Source organism: Urocitellus parryii, chromosome 11 (genome assembly GCF_045843805.1).
Source record: "Urocitellus parryii isolate mUroPar1 chromosome 11, mUroPar1.hap1, whole genome shotgun sequence".
NCBI lineage: Eukaryota > Metazoa > Chordata > Mammalia > Rodentia > Sciuridae > Urocitellus > Urocitellus parryii.
The window spans coordinates 21835188-21853658 of NC_135541.1; the positions used below are offsets into that span (position 1 = coordinate 21835188).

An 18471-nucleotide genomic window follows, 5' to 3' on the forward strand; every position below is an offset into this window, starting at 1 on the left:
TCCTGTGCCCAGCCTCCCAGTGCACCCGGCTCCGCCTCCCCTCCCCGGCACATCCCATGGGCCTCCAATCCTGGATGCACACCCCCCACACCATCCCTCCCTCCTCCCTCCAAACCCATCCCCTCAACACCAGCCACCCAGGCTCTCCCTGGGCTTAGCAGCCACCAAGTCCTCCAAACCTCTTCAGCCATGATATCCAGTGCTCTTTGACCTCTGAGCTCCCTGGAGCAGGGCCAGGGCCCTTCACCTGGTCGGCCTATGGGCCCTTCACAGGAGCAACGCCAGGTCTGACTGTATGCTGTCCCCTGCCCACCCCACCTCTATCCACACACCATGCCCCCTACTAATCTTCTCCCCACTCCCTACCCCCTGCATACAGTGGAGGAACAGGGAGCCGAGGGGTCAGGAAAAGCCGAGCCTCACTCTGTCATCCCCTAACCGTGTGCCCGGAGCAGCTCCCAGCACCTCTGACCCACAGTGTTGTCATCTATAAAATGGGATTACCTATCCAGGGTTGTCAGAAAGTCCTTTGAGCACGTCCAGGGTTACATTATCAAAGGACTTCAGTGGCCAGGCCAGGGACTGACACCAGGAGGGCTCCCTGGAGGCCCGTGGAAAACCAGAGAGCAGATGCCCCCTACAAGGGGACCTGCTTGTCAGCTCCAACTGTGGGCAGGACAGGGAACAGAGGCCCATGTCGCTGATATTCCAGTTTTTCAAGATCATCCCCCCAAACATGTTTTGCTGTGGAATCCCCAGATTTGAATATGCTGGCGATTAATTGAAATGCTTCTCTAGCACGGTGAAGCCCAAACAAAACATTTGCCTCCAGGTCACCAGTCTGTACTCTCTGATGTATTCGAAGCGTTGGACCCAGCGCAGGCTCCAGAACAGAGAGTCAATAAACACTAATTCCCTTCTCTGCCCTCCTTATTGATTCTCTCAAAGGGAAAAAAAAAAAAAAAAAGTCTCTGAAGTCACACCATCATCTGCATGCAGCCTCTTCATTTCGGAGTTGACGAGGCCCTTGTTGAGATCCAGAGGTGTCCCCCAAATTCAGCTGTTGAGATCTTAATCCTGAATGCAGCAGTGCAGGGGGGAGGGCCTCTCCAGAGACGTTTAGGTCAGAAGGTCATTATCAAAGGGCAAAATGGAGGGAAGCTGTCCTTTTTTTCCCTTCTGCCTTCTGCCATGCGAGGACCCAGTGCTCCTCCTCTCCAGAGGACACAGCATTTGAGGCACCGTCTAAGAAGCAGGAAGCAGGAAGCAGGCTCTCGCCAGCTCCCACACCTTGATGTTGGACTCCTCAGCCTCCAGAACCTTGAGAAGTAAATCCCCATTCTCTGTAAATCACCCAGTCTATGGTATTTTTTATATCAGAGAACCAAGACAGCCTTCTCCCTTTCGTGTTCTCATTCTCCCCGTGCAACAGCCCCACAAGGTAGTTATTATGAACTCTGACGCCAAATGGGGAAGTGAAGTCAGAGAGCATAAGTCAGTCGACAAACACTGTTCCACTCCAGCTCTGCACCCGTCAGTGGTAAGTGGCAAACCCAAGGTCACGCAGAATATTTTTGGTTGCAAATGACAGAAACTGAAATTCACCAGGCAAAGGGTGATGGGGTGGCTTTCATGCTTGCAGGGAGGAAAAGGGTCACCTGGGCTCTGAAGATGAATAAAGTGGGGGACTCAGTGTCCCCTGGGGGTTCACTTGTCCATCCCTGTAGCAGACTCCCTTCCTTTATCAAAATCATCATCTCGTCCAGCATTTTCCCACGTAGGCCACCCGCAGGGGGAGAGCCTCACCTCCCACCACCAGACACTCTCTCTTTCCTGGGTTCAAAAGTCCCACAGAAGGCCTCAGAGGGTCCCTGAGCATTAAGTTGTCATTCTGGACCAATCAAGTGAGGAGCAAGAAGAGCAAGACTGATTAGCTCAGTGTGGAGTCAGTTCCACCCCCAGGGCCAATCAACAAGAAAGCCAGCTCTGTGTGAAGAGGTGAGAGCAGGGAGAGAGAAGTCCCCAGGAAATGAGATTGCCGGCTCTGTGCAAACAAGAGATGTCTTAGTTTGGCTTTCCCCAAAGCCAAGCCTGAGACAAAGATTTGCATGCAAATTGTTTATTTGGGAGGAATATCGGCAGGGGAACTGGGAATGGGAAGTGAGCAGAGAAGGGAGAGAAGTTAATGAGGGCTGTGCAGGGGGACACGGTGACTTCCATGGGCAGCCGAGCTGAATCCTGCTGCGGGCCTCTGGGGGACAGTGGAACAGGGCCTCTTGGTTGTGTCAGCCCAAGAGTGAGGAGGCTGGAGAATCTGTCCCCTCGTTTTATCACTCACAGCTCGATGGCTGTTCCCCATGGGGCATCAATTTGCTGACAGGCAGAGAAGTCCCAGAAGGCCAGATAGCCCCAGGCAGTGTGGCAGGTGGTGGCCACTGGACCCGGGGCCTGCCTGCTGTCAATCAGCACGCTTGCAGAGTTCTGTCAATCACTGAAAGGAAGCATTCAGGGAGGTGGTGGGGTGGATACCCAGCACCTGCGCCACGGACGGACCACTGGATGGAACGAGGTTTCAAATCCAGATCTGAATGTTTCCAGCAAGTCACGCGGTCCCCATCCTAAACCACGACTGAGCAGAGTTCTGAGCACCCAGGCCAGAATCCAAAAGGGAAGTCCTTGGCCCTACAACTTCTGGTCAGCAGAGGGGAATGTGGTGGCCAGAGCCCAAAGCTTCAGGAACTGCCCACAAGCCCCCAGTGTTCTACAAGGAGGTCACTCGCTACAGAGGGCACTCGCTGCCTGAGACCATGGATTCACTGGGCCTCCAGGTTCAAGGACGTGGGTCTGGCTGCTGCCACACTCCAGCCTACCCTGAGCCTCCCAAATGGTAGGAAGAGACCCAGGGGCACTCCCCAGTCCCAGCCCCCTTGAGCTGGGAGCATAGACAGAACTGGAGGGGTCAGCCTGGAGGCCCAGGAAGGGCAGCAGGTCTTCTCCCAGGAGAAGAGCAACAACACTAGTCCCCACCTGTAGCCCTGGGGGGGGTGGGGGTGGCGGGGGCTGCCTGCAGACCAGAGAGCAAACTCCTGGAGCTTGCCAAGTGTCACCCTGCATCCAGGGGCCCTGCCCTCACTCCCCACAGCCCCCTTGCACCCAACAGAAAGGAAACAAAGCCTCAGAGAGGAAACTGACTTGCCCAGGGCCACACAGCCAAGGAGGAGCAATGGGATCGGCCGAGGTCTGTGTGGGGCCTGAATGTCCCGGAGCTCTGGCTCTCCTGTCGTGCCTACCCCCTCCCTCCCCACCCACCTCCTTCCCACACTCCTATGCCCCCTCCCATCTCTGCACAGGACCCATCCTGGAGCCTCCCAGGAAGCCCCCCAGGGAAACACCCCATTCCCACTCAACCATTTCCCAGAAGAAACCAAAGCTGCTTCAGCACAGGCCGAGCCGGTGTCTGTGAGGAGCAGGCTCTGGGGCTCTCCTCTGCCCAGCCCAGGCCCAGCACAGAAGCAGATCATTGACAGAGATCTCAGGAGGCTGGGCCCTGCCCCTCAGCCAGACCCTGCAACAGCTGAGCGGCCCCCACTCTGCTCCAGGATGAAAGCAGCTCTGAGCAGGAGCATCTTCGGCATCTCTGTGTCCTTCAGGGATGGCGGACTAGACTTCTAATGCCAAGGTGGGCATCCCTCTCCCTCCATCCCCTCTTAGTAGAGCTACACAGGCTCATCCAGACCCATCACCTGATAATGACAGAAAGAAAACCTGTAATACCAGGGGCTTGTGAGGCTGAGGTAGGAGGATTGTGAGTCCAAAGCCAGCCTCAGCAATTTAGCAAGACCCTAAGCAACTTAGCAAGACCCTGTCTCTAGGTAAAAAATATTTTTTAAAAAAGGGCTGGGGAGGCAGCTCAGTGGTTAAGCACCCTGGGTTCAATCCCTTGTAAAGAGCAGTGACAGAGAGTGGAAGAGCAGTATCTGAGATTAGGGTCTCTGATGACTTCATGGCTGTGGCATGCTTGGTGCCTGGGAAAGTTTCTGTGCAAAGATGCAGGATCCTAGCTGCTATGATAATGCCCTTCATGAGGAGACTCTGTGCTAGAGTCTTATCAGCCTCAACCTTGATCTCAGGCACTCAGCTCCTGGCAACAGAGGAGATTTTTTGCTAAACAACCACAATGTTTCACTAGTTCTGCTGCTCCTGAACCTGCCTGCATAACAGTAACTTTAAACAATGGCCTTTCTTGAGAGCTACACAAAGCTCCTAACATTGCATATTGCAACTGTAGAATGTAACTGCAGAATAAGCTGCATAGATGTTTCTAGCTCTGTAACTTTCATCAATACAAAGAATGATGCTGAGGGCTGGGGATGTGGCTCAAGTTGTAGCACGCCTGGCATGCGTGCGGCCCGGGTTCGATTCTCAGCACCACATACAAACAAAGATGTTGTGTCTGCCAATAACTAAAAAATAAATATTAAAATTCTCTCTCTCTCTTTCTCTCTCTCCCTCTCTCACTCTCTTAAAAAAAAAAAAAAAGAATGATGCTGAGGCTGGGGTTGTGACTCAGAGCACTCGTCTAGCATGTGCAAGGCTCTGAGTTCGATCCTCAGCACCACAGAAAAATAAATAAATAAAATAAAGGTATTGTGCCCAACGACAACTAAGAAATAAATATTTTAAAAAAGAATGATGCTTGCATAGTCTTTAATATGATAATGAGACATATGTAAATAAAGGTTTCTGGCAGAATTCTTTAGACCTGCCTCTCCATCAAAGAGCAGTGCTCCACCTGACCCCAACTATATCCTCACAATCTACGTGTGTGAGTCTTTATTTTTCTTATCCCCCTTTGCCCCTTGCCAGAACCTGCTAGATTGACCATGCTGGTCATGGAAATTCCTGGTACCAAGGAAGGAATAAGAGAGAGAAAGAAAGGAGAGAGAAAGAAAATAGAAAGCAGCATAAATTCAGTCTTGCTCCAGATACTGTCCCAGCTGACAATAACAGCTCACATTTATTAGGTACTTATTACCATCCAAGCATATATGTTTTACATATTTCTATTTATCTAATCCTCACAATATTCCTATGGAGTAGGAACTTTAGTGGCCCCACATTCCAGATGAAGAAACTGAGGCCCAGAAAAGCTAATAAACTTGCCTGGATTGCACAGCCTGCAAGCAGAACTGCTATTAGAATTCAGGCAGCCAGGCTCCAAGGCCCATGCTCTTTACATAGTGATGCTTCAACACTTGGGCCTAAGGATCTGGCAAGGTTCCTGGCTCCTTTACTCTTTTTTTTTTGGGCTGGGGATGTGGCTCAAGCGGTAGCGCGCTCGTCTGGAATGCGTGCGGCCTGGGTTCGATCCTCAGCACCACATACCAACAAAGATGTTGTGTCCGCCGAGAACTAAAAAAATAAATAAATAAATATTAAAAAAAAAAAAAAAAAAAAAAAAAAAACACTTGGGCCTAAGGATCTGGCAAGGTTCCTGGCTCCTTTACTCTTTTTTTTTTGGGGGGGGGTGGTAATAGGGATTGAACCCAGGGGCACTTAACCTAAGCCACATCCCCAACCCTTTTGATTTTTTTTATTTTGAGACAGGATCTCGCTAAGTTGCTTAAGGTCTCACTAAGTTGCTGAAGCTAGTCTCAAAATTGTGATCCTCCTGCCTCAGCCTCCCCAGCAGCAGGGTTTCAGAAGTGTACCATCACTCCCAGCTGGCTCCTTTAGTTTTGATAAACAGAATTATTCATTCATTCATCCATCATCAAATATTCATTAAGCACCTACTAGGTGCCCAGTAAAATACCTAATGGTTGAAGGAAACATGATTCCACCTCTGAGCCTGGGCCTCTTAAGATCAGTCTAAAGGAGGAGGAAAGACATTAAGGACACAAACACACCAATAACTCTGAGAGCCAGGGGATTGTGTAATGGAGAACTAGACTTAGTTTGCAGGGCAGGAAAAGCTCTTCTGAGAGAGCAACATTTAAATTGAGGCCTCAATTCAATGCTGGCTCAGAGAAAATGAGGAAAAGCACATCAAAGCATATGCAAAGGCCCTGAGGTGGGAAAGAGATGCTGATATTTAAGTCAGAGAAGGCAGCCAGCATGGCTGAACCGAAGACTAAAAACGGCTGAGGGCAAAGAAGCCAGCTCATGTGGGACTGTCCCACATGAGCGAGGAAGAGCCTTGGGGAACCACCAAAAGGCCTTGAACAGATTTTTAAGTACGATTTGCATTTTCGAAAGAGGTTCTACTGTATGTAGGGAGCTGAATGGAGATGAGCACAGCCGGAGAGAGGTGTTATTATGTAAGGCATTAGGCCTCGTTTGGCACAGGGAAGGTGCTCAGCAGTGGAGCCGGTGTTACTCCAGCCCGCCTCTGTTTTCCAACCTTTCCTCCTGTCCCAGGTGGGGGAAGTGGGCACCACCCTGGCATGCCACCCTAGGCCAACCGCCTCATTCCCCAGGAGCAGAGGGTCACTTCCACTTGGGAACAGGCGCTTTCATGGTGGGCTAGCCAGGAAGAGGCCAGGGAGCACATGCACACCACCCTGGCCTGGCGCATTCACAGGGAGCCCCTGAGGATGGGGCAGACCAATTCCCACCCACAGGGGAGGAACAGGGAGGACCAGCAGGGTGCCCTGGCCCTGCCCCCGCCTGAGGCTGACCCTGGGGGTGGGGAAGCCAGGGTCACTATTCAGAGCAGAACCTGGGGGAGTAGGTGGGTCTCATCTTTAGGCACCAGCACTTTCTCTGCCCGGCCCTTGTCCCCGCCCATCTGCTGACACAGCTCCGGTGAAAGTGGTTTCTCTGCGGCCTGCATTCCCTTCCGTGATCTGCTTCCCTCCCCAGAGCAGATCCTCCATCTCTGATCATTCCTTCTCCTCCGCGGGCTCCTCTTTCTCTGCAGCTTCCTCCCAGGGCAATGCTCCCCAGAGCTCTGCTGGGGCCCCACCCTTCCAGTCCTGTGTCTCCTCCTGCCCCGAGGTGCTGCCTCCTGCTGGCCGTGGGTGGTCAGTGCGTTCCCCCCTGCACCAGAGCTTACCCACTAGAACCAGCCTCTGTGGCCGATCTCCGCCTCTCCTGCCCACAGCCGCCTCTCCTCCCCCAGTCCTGCTTCCTACCAGTGGACCCACCACCTGCCCGGTCACCATCACCAGGCCCGAGCCTGCCAGTTGTACTTACCAGCTGTTTTCCAAATCTAGCCCTCCTCTCACCTGTGCCTTAAATCCCTGCAGCAAGGACAGACGGCGGCTTCCATAGTGACATTCGCAGGTTTCCATACTGAGAATTTGCCCACTCACTCAAGTTTGTTGGTGACCCCAAAATCCACACCCCAGGCACTTTGTGGCCATGCACCGCAGGAGAAGAGGTGAGGAATTGGAGCACCTCCCCTGCCCCCATGCGGTGGACTGTCCCCAGCTGAGGTCGCCCAACTGCCTTCTCTCTGCTCTCTCTGCTCTTGTTCGGTAAATACACGTCTTGCCGGAGGTCCTTTAGTACCACATTTTTCTCATTTTTGTGCTTTTGGTTGGTGATTTTATTGCTTCAAATGGCCCCAAGCACAGAGCCCGAAGCACTGTGGGTGTTCCCAAGCCCAGGGAGGCTGGATGCCCCTCGGGGAGGAAACCCGTGGGGTGGATGAGCTCTGTCCAGGCCTGAGCTACTGAGGTGCTGGCCTCAGTTAATGTTAATGAATCACCGATCTCTATTAAGTAGGATGTCATTAAACAGAAACACGGAAGACAAGGCTGTGTATTGATCAGCTGGAAACCTTGTAAACAGGCTTACAGGAACTTAACCTGGTTCTTCCCCAGGGAGCTGTGGTCACTGTGTGCTAACTTGGTACTCACCGTGACTGCCTTGGCTGATGAGAACCCAGGTTACCAATGTGTCCACGTCGCTTCTCGGCTTGGAACTCCCCATGTCTCTCTTTGCACCCAACATGAATCCAAATTCCTTGGCATGACATTCCAGGTCCTCCACAGCCCAGAGGCCCCTGCCGACCACCAGGCACATTGCCAAGTGGTTCCCCCACAGTGGCCCCAGCTCCCTCCTCCCTCACATTTCCCAGAGGCCCTCTGCACACTGTCCAGGCCTCGAAGGCCCCTCCTCCTGAGCTCCTCTTGGTGAACTCCTACACATCCTTCAAGACCCAGCCTGAACGTCACCACTCGGGTGTCCCTCTGACAGAAACTGACACTCGTTCTTTGCACCTTTGATAGCTCTTCTCACATATTGTAACTGATCTGTTAAGGTGTCCTTCCTCCTGTGTGTGGCAGTAGTTTTTTGGGAATGGGGGGGAGGGTGTACATGATTCTCCAGGCACTGCTCTGCCACCAGGGGTACAGCCGTGAATCAAAACCAATCCCTGGGAGTGCACCACGGTGCCCACAGGGTGGCCAGTCTGTGAGAGCGCATATGCACGGGGCTCATGGTGCCTGCTGTGGACACTCCGTGGACTTCACTCCAGCCCCATGTCATATCTGCTGCCAGGCCTAAGACCCACGGACTGCACCTGCGCACAGGCCAGGAGCCTCCCCCGGCGCTCTGCCCCCTCCCACAGCCCCAGCCGGGCTCCGAGTTGGCCTTTTAAGCCCAAAGACAACATCTGCCCAAACGAGATGATCTCTAATGAGCAGGTCCAGCTCTCCTCCTTTCTCCTCTGCCTTCCCCACATCTCAGAAGAAAAGGGGTAGATATTTTTAAAAGGAAGAGAAAGTGACATTTTTTGAGTATCCCTCCCCCCGCCACGTGCCAGGCTGGGCAGTTTGGGAGGCAGCTGTGGGAAGACTTCCTTTGAGTCAGATGCCCTGCTGAGCACTTCCACGCCCAGGCTGCGGGGATCACTGCACCCACCCTAGGATGCAGGCGATATTTTCCCTTTTTAGGGTGAAGTGGCTGAGATGCCACAGCAAGAAAGTGGCAGAGCCAGGACTCAGGCCTCACCCTCTGTGCATCCAGTCACTGCACGTCACAAAGTCTTCTCAGGACACCCCTCGTGGGAGCAGCATGTCTCTCTGTACAGGGGAGGAACCAGATAAATCACCCAGATCAAAAACCAGGAATGAGATTTAAAATCTGGGTGTGAGATCCAGACACAGGAGTGTGCACTCCAGAGGAGGAGATGTGGACTCCAGCTGCGGAGATACTGGGCCCAGACTGGACCCCTCCAAGGTTCACAGGAGTTAGCCAGTTAAGGAGGAAGTGGGGAGAATGGCGTCCTGGGGGTGGGGTGGGGGGGACAATTGGGAGAGACCAGAAACAAGAGTCAGAGGCGTAGGATTTCCAAAGCCCCTGGGCCCCTGAGGAAGGAAGGCCACTCAGAAACAACCAGAGAGACAAGAACCTGAACAGCAGCCCACAGAAGCCAGAGGAGGCCTAAGAGTCAGCAGTGAAGCATTTCAGAAGAATGAGAGGGTATGACAGGCTTTAGGTGCTCCCATACAAGCCCCGGGATACCATGAGCAGAGGGTCATAGTGGACCTATGTTTCTCCCCTGAGAAGCCAGGATTCTGGGTTCAACACCCTCAGAGGAGTGAACCCCTAAGTTTTCTGAGCCTCATGAGAGGCTGTCTGGGAGGCTGAAGCCCATCCAATGGCAGTGCCGGCTGCAGCTCCTCCTCCCGCAGCAAGTCTGCCACACCCAGGCTGCTCTGGAGGCTCTGACCCAGGAATGAGCTTCCCAAGAAACCCTCCTGACATGAAGTCTGGCTGCTTGCTGAATCCCACCGCCCGCTGCCAGGAGCAGCTACCAGGAGAGCCCTGAGGAGCAGCCACTCAGGTAGAGGCTTCTAAGTCCAGATGTGCCTGTCCCCAGCCCACCTGGCAGGGGAGACTTCTCTGGTGCCCTGTGGGGAGGTGGGCTGAACACATGGGCCACCCTGGGTCCTAATCGCGGGGGAATGAAGGGCTCCTCCCTCTTCCCTAGGCTCTTCCTGATCTCCCCAGCCAGGTCTAGGTGGGAGCCAGGAGCTGAGTGGGAGAGGGGCTGAGGGGGGGCCTGGAGCTCAGCTCTGCCTGGGCCTGCAGCGTCCCGCCCACCCCACCCCAAGCCGGCTGGACTAGCAGAGAGCCCCTGGGGGCTCAGGGCTGGGGCCTGCCGGGTGCTCCTGGGAACCTGCCCGGCCCACCCACTTCAGGCAGGACTGAGCAGACACACAGATGACTCAGAGCAGGGGCCACACGGCCTAGAAGTAGGTGGTGAGGAGACACGGGGTGCAGAGCAGAGACTCCCAGCCTCCACCAGGTGGAGGAAGGCTTGCTCATGGCAGGCAGCTCTCAGAAACTTAAGGACAGGCCCAGCCCGAGATAGGGCAGTTCCCAGAGGGTGGGTTCCTGAGCCGGCTGCCTGGGTTCAAGTCCCCGCTCCAGGGCTTACTCCTTACAGTGAGCAAACTGATAACACATCCCCACCCCCACCCCGCCCTCGGCTTCCCTCCTCAGCAATCAAGCAGGGCCCACGATGGCCCGGGACCTCCCCCTGGACCAGCGCCCCTTAGTGCAAGAGGCTGAGCCCACAGGCTCCCTGAGGTCCTGGGTGTGCAGCAGGTGAGACCACAGTGCATGGGTCTCAGGCAGAGGCCTCCTGAGAGAGGAGGAGGGCACCCCTCGCCCTGCACAGCAGTCCCCTTCCTTAACTGAAGGCCAGTCTGCCTCTGTGTGTTTCCTCATGCCAAATGCACCAGCCGAGTAAACGGGAAAGCACTCCCGTGCCTCCATCAGACACGAGTCGGGAAGGAACGGGGTTCTGCCGTCCAAGGAGTTGAGACAATACTATGTATTTTTTGTCCCTCTTTTGGAGAATCACACAGGGGATTTATTAGCATGGTTGAGTAAAGGGACCTCTCTCATGCCGCTGAACCCTGGGTTTCACCGACTTTTCATGAACTCAGAACCCTCTTCTCTGGCTACTCGTATTGCCAAGATTGCCAGCGGGTGGGACAGGGTTCCACGGAACACTGGTATGGGAAACGCTGGACTGCCAGGCTACTTTGGTTGGCCCAGGGCATCTCCAGGTCAGCTGGCTTCCAGAGAGTCACACCTGAGCAGAGGGCACTGCCTGGATGTACTGAAGGCTGAACTAGATGGGGACAGGTTCCCCTTTGCAGGGGGGCTCTCTGCAGGGAGAGGGCCGGGCTCAGGGCTCAGCAAAGAAAGAGGTCACCCAGGCTGAGGCCCCCGAGGAGGGGTCAGGGTTGGAAGAGAGAGAGGGCAGCAGGTCCCAACCCCGCACGTCTTCACTCTTTACGACCCTGAGAGGAGTGAGCGGCCCCTGGACCCACCTTGGCTGCCTTATGGGTAGAGCTGGGTTCTGGCTTCACCACCTGAGCCCACTTCCAGCTCTGCTCTGACTGGTGTAGTCTTCTCTACCCCTCTCCACCTCAGTTTCCCTCATCTGTAAAATGGGGACGGTATCAGACCCCAGCTCTCTCCAGGGTAGAAGGAGTGGAACACGTAGAGGACGGTGATGTCCACGCCGCGTCCCTCGGACAGCCTCCCAGTGAGTATCCGCAAATGTGGGAAATGACTCTTCTCGTCTCCCTGCAGTGGCTTCTGACACGTGGGTCCACCATGAACTGGGGGATCTTCGAGGGAATCCTGAGCGGGGTCAACAAGTACTCCACAGCCTTTGGGCGCATCTGGCTGTCCCTGGTCTTCATCTTCCGCCTGCTGGTCTACCTGGTGACGGCCGAGCGCGTGTGGAGTGATGACCACAAGGACTTCGACTGCAACACCCGCCAGCCCGGCTGCTCCAACGTCTGCTTCGACCAGTTCTTCCCCGTGTCCCACGTGCGCCTCTGGGCCCTGCAGCTCATCCTGGTCACCTGCCCCTCGCTGCTCGTGGTCATGCACGTGGCCTACCGAGAGGCCCGGGAGAAGAAGCACCGGGAGACAGCTGGGGGGGGCGGCGGGCGCCTCTACCTGAACCCCGGCAAGAAGCAGGGCGGGCTGTGGTGGACCTACGTCTGCAGCCTGGTGTTCAAGGCCGGCGTGGACGCCGCCTTCCTCTACGTGTTCCACTCCTTCTACCCCCAATACACCCTCCCTCCCGTGGTCAAGTGCCACGCGGCCCCCTGTCCCAACACAGTGGACTGCTTCATCTCCAAGCCCTCGGAGAAGAACATCTTCACTTTCTTCATGGTGGCCACGGCCGTCGTCTGCATCCTGCTCAATCTCGTGGAGCTGGCCTACCTGGTGAGCAAGAGGTGTCGTGAGTGCCTGGCAGCACGCAGAGCAAGGGCCACACACGAGGGACATCACCCGGACTGTGTCACCTCGAAGGACCTCCTCTCGGACAACCTCATCTATCTGGGCTCAGACCCTCACCCCCTTCTCTTGCCAGACCACCCCCAAGACTACGCGAAGAAAACCATCCTGTGAGGGACGGGCTGGACGGGACTGGCGGGGAGCCCTGGGTCGGAAAGTTCCAGCATCTCTCATCGATGGGGGCAAAGGGAGGATTCAGAAGGCCTGGGATCCGGTCCCTACCCCTCAACTCTGGCCACTGCTCCAGCAGTTGGCCTTAGGCACATCTAAAGATCCTGAGGGCCACCTCCCAGGACCATAGTGAGGAGGGGTATCAAAGGAGATCAGACGGGCCAGCCACCCCCCCCATGCGCATGGCCCACCAACAAGGCTTAATAAAGGTCAATGCATTCATTGATTCAAGGTACCCTTGGTCATTTGGGCTTTGTCACCCTCACCAGGTCACTGTCTCAATCTCTGGGATGCACTTGACTGGGTCAGATGAGGAGCCATCCTCTCCTCCAGAGAAGGGGTGCTCCGGCTCTGCTGGAGACCAAGCCACGTGCTCATGCTCAAGGCTGGCCCTCAGCCCTCGAGGGTTGTCTACGGAGGTCATGGAGCTCAGCGTGGGGGTGGCTGTGCTGCAATGGGAAGTCCCCGGATTGTAGGTGCGCACACCTGTAGTCAGGCACAAGCACCAACAGGACTCTGGGGAGGTGGCTTCAACCCTCCTCCAAAATGGGTTAATAACGCCCAGCCTGTCGAGTTCTGTGAGCACTCATGAGTTCATGGCTGTGGACGGGGTTAGCTGGCTGTAAAAGGCCACATAAATGTTAATCATTGCTATTAGGAAGCACTCGATAAATGCTTGTGGGAAATGAGGCACAGGGGCCCCTCCCTGGCTGCTCATTAACCTTCACTGTGCCAGCCAGACGCAGGCCCAGGGTCCTCTGCAGCCCCAGTGGGTACCCCATGTCCCTGAAGGCCTTACCCACTTACCCAGAAGCACAGAGGCCCAGGTCCACAGGGAACGGAGAGTGAGGCTGAGTCTGGGCCCCTGACAACTGGGGCATTTCATGCTGCCAACCTGCATTCCTTGCCTCAAGCAGGGCAGCAGGTGCCCATCTAGAAAGGCCACGGCCGGCCCCTCCCATCCCCCCTGTGCAAGCCAAAGGCAGCTCAAGATCTGATCCCCAGAAAAATCCCCACCAGGGTAGGACATGCGCGGTCCTGGGCTGAATCAAAATTGCCCCTTTCTGTAGATGTCAGCTGCTGAGGACGTCAGAACCAGGCTTCCAGAATAAAGGGCAGGAGAGGGCCTTGGGGACAAGAGGGTGTGGGAAATGAGGCTGAAGGAAGGAGAAGGGTCAGTGCCGCTGGTGCCATCCTGGGCCTGGGCATGATCGCACCAGGCCCTGTTCTCCCACTGCAGTCTCACCCACATGCCTCCGCAAGGTTAGGGAGAAGGCGTAGGCCAGGAGAGGAGCGCCCCGGTGTTTGCTCTGAATATGTGCCCGGGGAAGTCCGCCCGCCGGCCTGCCCTACCCACCCACCCGGATCACTCTCGCCTGGCTCATTGGCTCAGAAAGCCCCACCCCACTCAAAAGCGAGGAACAAAAGCTGCCTCCGGGAGGCCCTCAGGCAGACGGACAAGCCAGGGACAGGAGAGCAGCCACTGGACTCGAGAAGGGTGAGGACCTAACAGGGCAGGAGACAGGGCCAGGAAGATGGGGCCAGCAGGGCTTGAGGAAACCCCTGGGAGCTGGGGCTGGGGGCCAGAGTACAGGGGTGAGGGTCCCTGGAGAACCCCAGGGGAACTCCAAGGAGGGGAAGGAATACCCTGCCAGACCAAAGGGAGGCCAGAGGCCCGGGGAAGAGATGAAGAGGGGTCGGAAGGTGTGGGGCTTCGCTGCAGTTGAACCAACATGTATTGCGTGTTCACTGGGCCAGACCCAGAGCTGGGTCGTGGGGACAGATGAATGAGATGCAGTCTGACAAGAAAGACAGGTGAACGTGGCCTGCCGTGGAAGGGTGCTGGGCAGGTGTCCCAGGGGTTTGGTGCCTAACAAGGCTGAGTTAGAGACAGGAGAGGGCAGGCCCGTGGGATGGAATAGGATGAGACTCCAGATAAGAGGTGGTGGATGTTGACAGACACAGAACACGGCCAGGACGAGGAGAGCAGGAGAGGTAGCCAGCCAAGGCCGCCCAGCCGTCAGAGAAGGGGAGTCTCGGAGAAAGAAAAGCAATGGTGGGCTACACACCGTGCCAGGGTCCAGCCGGTGCCCATCCCTGGTCTTCCCTGGAGCTCAAACAGTTGGAATTCCAGAGGAACCCACTTGTGGTCGAGACCGTCAGTGTTCCGGCGCCAAGGCAGGGAGGTGGCAGGGATGATGCCAAGCCACCACAATTTCAAAGGGCTCTGTTGAGTGTAGGAGGGGATGTCTGGGAAGCTTCCTGGAGCCAAGGAGGAGGAGTGAGGATGGAGATTGTCCTGGGAGCTACGTAGGCGCAGATGCGGACATGCCCGGTGTGGGGCCTGGCACCTGTTGGCATTCAGTCAAAGCTGGATTCATCTGACAACCCTAAAGGATGCATCCTCACACCTCCTGCCTGGTCCAGCCTGGCCAGGGGTCCTTCAGGGGAGGGGGTCATTCATTCTCTTCGAAAGTCCTGGGGTAAGAGAGGCTGGCCGGCCTGTGGGGCAGCATGATTACTCTCACGTGTATTTATTACTTTGTAGAATAAAATAATCCCTGATTCCCCAACCTGAAGACAAAGGTTCAAGACCAGCTCTGCTACATCCAGCTGTGGGACCCAGGCAGGTGCCTCTGGGCTCACCTCCCTGTGACATGGGGGTGATGGCCATGCCTCCCCCTGCAAGTCCTTGTGAGTGAGACACCATGACCCCGTGGTTGTGAACCGGTATTGTCCCCCGCATCGTACTCCAGGGTGCCCGTTTCCAGGTGTTCCCAGGCTCCCAAGACCTGAGTGGGTGGCACCTAGGTGTAGACCCGCCGGTGTGAGGCACCGAGGAAGCCATCAGCATGAACTGGACCTTCCTGCAAAGCCTCCTGAGCGGCGTGAACAAGTACTCCACGGCGCTGGGCCGCATCTGGCTGTCGGTGGTCTTCATCTTCCGCGTGCTGGTGTACGTGGTGGCGGCCGAGGAGGTGTGGGACGACGAGCAGAAGGACTTCGTCTGCAACACCAAGCAGCCCGGCTGCCCCAACGTCTGCTACGACGAGTTCTTCCCCGTGTCCCACGTGCGCCTCTGGGCCCTGCAGCTCATCCTGGTCACCTGTCCCTCGCTGCTCGTGGTCATGCACGTGGCCTACCGCGAGGAGCGCGAGCGGAGGCACCGCCTGAGACACGGGCCCGGGGCGGCGCCGCTGTACAGCAACCTGAGCAAGAAGCGCGGCGGGCTGTGGTGGACCTACCTGCTGAGCCTCATCTTCAAGGCCGCCGTGGACGCGGGCTTCCTGTACATCTTCCACCGCCTCTACCAGGATTATGACATGCCGCGCGTGGTGGCCTGCTCGGTGGATCCCTGCCCCCACACCGTGGACTGCTACATCTCCCGGCCCACGGAGAAGAAGGTCTTCACCTACTTCATGGTGGCCACCGCGGCCATCTGCATCCTGCTCAACCTCAGTGAGGTCACCTACCTGGTGAGCAAGAGGTGCATGGAGATCCTCGGCCCCCGGCGCCAGAAGTCTCGGCGCCGAAGTCGTCTACCCGACACGTGCCCACCATATGTGGTCTCCCAGGGAGGGCACCCCCAAGATGGGAACTCTGTCCTAATAAAGGCAGGGTTCACCCCAATAGATGCAGGTGGGTATCCATAACCTGCAAGATCAGCAGATAGGATCCCCAGATCCCCTGGCTGTCCCCTAAGGAAAATGGACCAAGGCAGTGACATCTTCTGTAGAGCAGGTAGGTGGCTGTGGGGGCTCAGGAAGCTCACCCAGGAGCCAGGATGCAGTGGAGGGGTACGGTTTTGGTGCCGGGGTCCCAGTGGGGATTTTGTATAAGACAACAGGTTACGTCAAACCTGTTAATAAACATGATTTTCCAAGTACTTGCAGCCCCAGTGAAGAGTGGTGGGTAAGGAAGTACGGGAATTCCCATGGACCTCAGAGAGGGGCCCCAGACGACTCAATGGTCCTCTGAGCCCCAGAACCTCAAATCCTCCTGTCACTCCCCACCCCACCCACTCACACACATTGTGCCACCAGAATGTGAAGGGGAATGCCCAAAGGCAGGGGCTACACCAGGGGCCTCATGACGCTGCCACCAGCTGACCAAGGCAGGAGAAGAGGGAGGCATGGGGACCCTGTGCCCACAGGAGCTCCTTCCCACGGAGTGTCCCTCAGATGAATGCAAAGCATGTGACTCCAGAGGCCTCCGCCTCCCAGGTCTGACCTCCCCAGCTCTGCCCAGTACGGGTCCCTGGTAGGGGAGTTCCTGAGGGTGGGAGTGAACCTGGAACAAGGGCAGAATGGAATTTCCCAGGCTGTCCAGGAGATGTGTCCCCAGGCGGGTCCTTGGATCGATGGCAGTTCCCTTCTTCTCACCCCCATGTACTGCCTGAGCAGCCTCATCCTCCCCCACCCCAGTCCGCAGGCCTCCATGATTCAGGACCATGCTTTCAGCCTGAACCTGCCCCTGAGTCCCACCAGTTGCCACTAAACAGCCCTCTAGGGGACCCACAGTCACCTCATACCCCCTGCAACTCCAAAGGGACCCCATCATCTTCCCCCAAACCTGCCTCCTCTCAAAGTCCCCACTCCACTCATGAAGGGCATTGCCATCCCCCCACCCCACTGTCCAAGCCGGGAGCTGTCCTGTCCTGCTGATCCCCCCAGCCTTCACACCTGCGTCCCAACACAGCACTCCCAGCTCCAAACAACCCCCAAATCTGTCCCCTTCCACCCCCAGCCTCACCCCCGCCTCTCAGGTCTGCCCTCCTCTCCAGGATGCAGTGATGGATCTCTTCATGAATCTGACCATGCCATTGTTCTCACTTTAAAAATCCTCCACCCCATCCCCGCATTGCCCTCAACCTGGTCCCGCAGCCCTCCACCTCGCCGGCTTCCTCTCTTCCCACCCACAATAATACGGAAGGCAGGTGGTTCCCGGGCCCACAGTCATGCTGTGGCAGGCCTCAGGCCTCTACCACGCTCCTCCCCTTCCGGCCTCCTCTGTGACCTGTCCTCAAACCCCAAGGACAGCCTCCCCACCTCCCCATGCGCCCGCCCGCCCAGGTGCTGCTCTCCTCTGCCCTTATCCCCGAATCGGGGTGGCCAGTTCCCCCCAGTGTCTCCCATCAGCCTGTGAACCCTTGAGGGCAGGATGCTGAGTCACCGGGTCCCTGCTGGCCTTCAATAAATGTTTGTTAAATGAGTAAATGAGCTGTGAGGTGCTTGGGGGAAGGACAGTGTGTCCTGTTTATCTGAACCTTCCACCACACCTAGCCCGGGAGGTCAGCAAAGTGGCTTCGTGTTTGATTGATTTGTTGTTTTACCTAAATCCAGCCTCAAAGTTTCATTTCTAGATGGGGAAACTTGGACCTAGAGAAGAGAGGGGTCCCTCCAGGCCCACTGGGTAGCCTCCATGCCCACCCCGAATATGGGACAAAATCAGAGGTCACCCCCTCTCGAGTCAAGTTCCCAGAGGCAGAGCCAGAGGCAGGGATCTGGTGCAGGTGAAAGAAGCTGTAGGGAAGCCAGTCAGAGCTGAGGCTGAACTGGGCAGGAAGGGCACCAGCCCGCAGCCTGATCAGTGCGGTGAGGGGGATTTAGATCATAAATCTCACCATCAACTTGTCTCCCTCTGGAGGCCAGGACACTGGACTTGTGATAGCGGGATGGCCAGCTGAAAAGGGGGGCGGGGGGCTAGCTTTGGCACAGTTGAGGCTAATTCTCCAGGGTCTGCTATAACCCAGGAGCAGTTAATATTCACAGCAGCTGGGAAATGGGTGTCCTCCAGTAAAGGGGACATGGGCAGGGCACCATTTCCATCTATTGTTGCTGAAAGCTCCTGTCCCCGATGCCAATCCAATACCCAGGACACGGTTTTGAGAAAAAAGGATAAAGAAAGTTTGTTGCTTGGCTAGCAAAGGAGAAACACAGGGGACCCCTGTCCCAAAGGCTGTGATTCTGCCCATCAGCAGAAACAGGGGGCTTTTAAACAGTGACTCAAAGGCTACAT

General features: G+C 56.2%; 2 protein-coding genes across 2 annotated transcripts; both read left to right on the plus strand.

The window, feature by feature from the left end:
• Positions 1–9726: 9726 nt before the first annotated feature.
• Gjb5 (gap junction protein beta 5) lies at positions 9727–12404 on the plus strand. The gene is made up of 2 exons (XM_026393476.2): positions 9727–9796; positions 11563–12404. Exon 2 carries the CDS (start codon positions 11587–11589, stop codon positions 12394–12396), a length of 810 nt encoding a protein of 269 aa, XP_026249261.2. The 5' UTR covers positions 9727–9796; positions 11563–11586; the 3' UTR covers positions 12397–12404.
• Positions 12405–15305: 2901 nt separating this feature from the next.
• On the plus strand, positions 15306–16106 carry Gjb4 (gap junction protein beta 4). Its single transcript, XM_026393480.2, has one exon. The coding sequence runs from the start codon at positions 15306–15308 to the stop codon at positions 16104–16106; it is 801 nt and encodes a 266-aa protein (XP_026249265.2).
• Positions 16107–18471: the final 2365 nt, after the last annotated feature.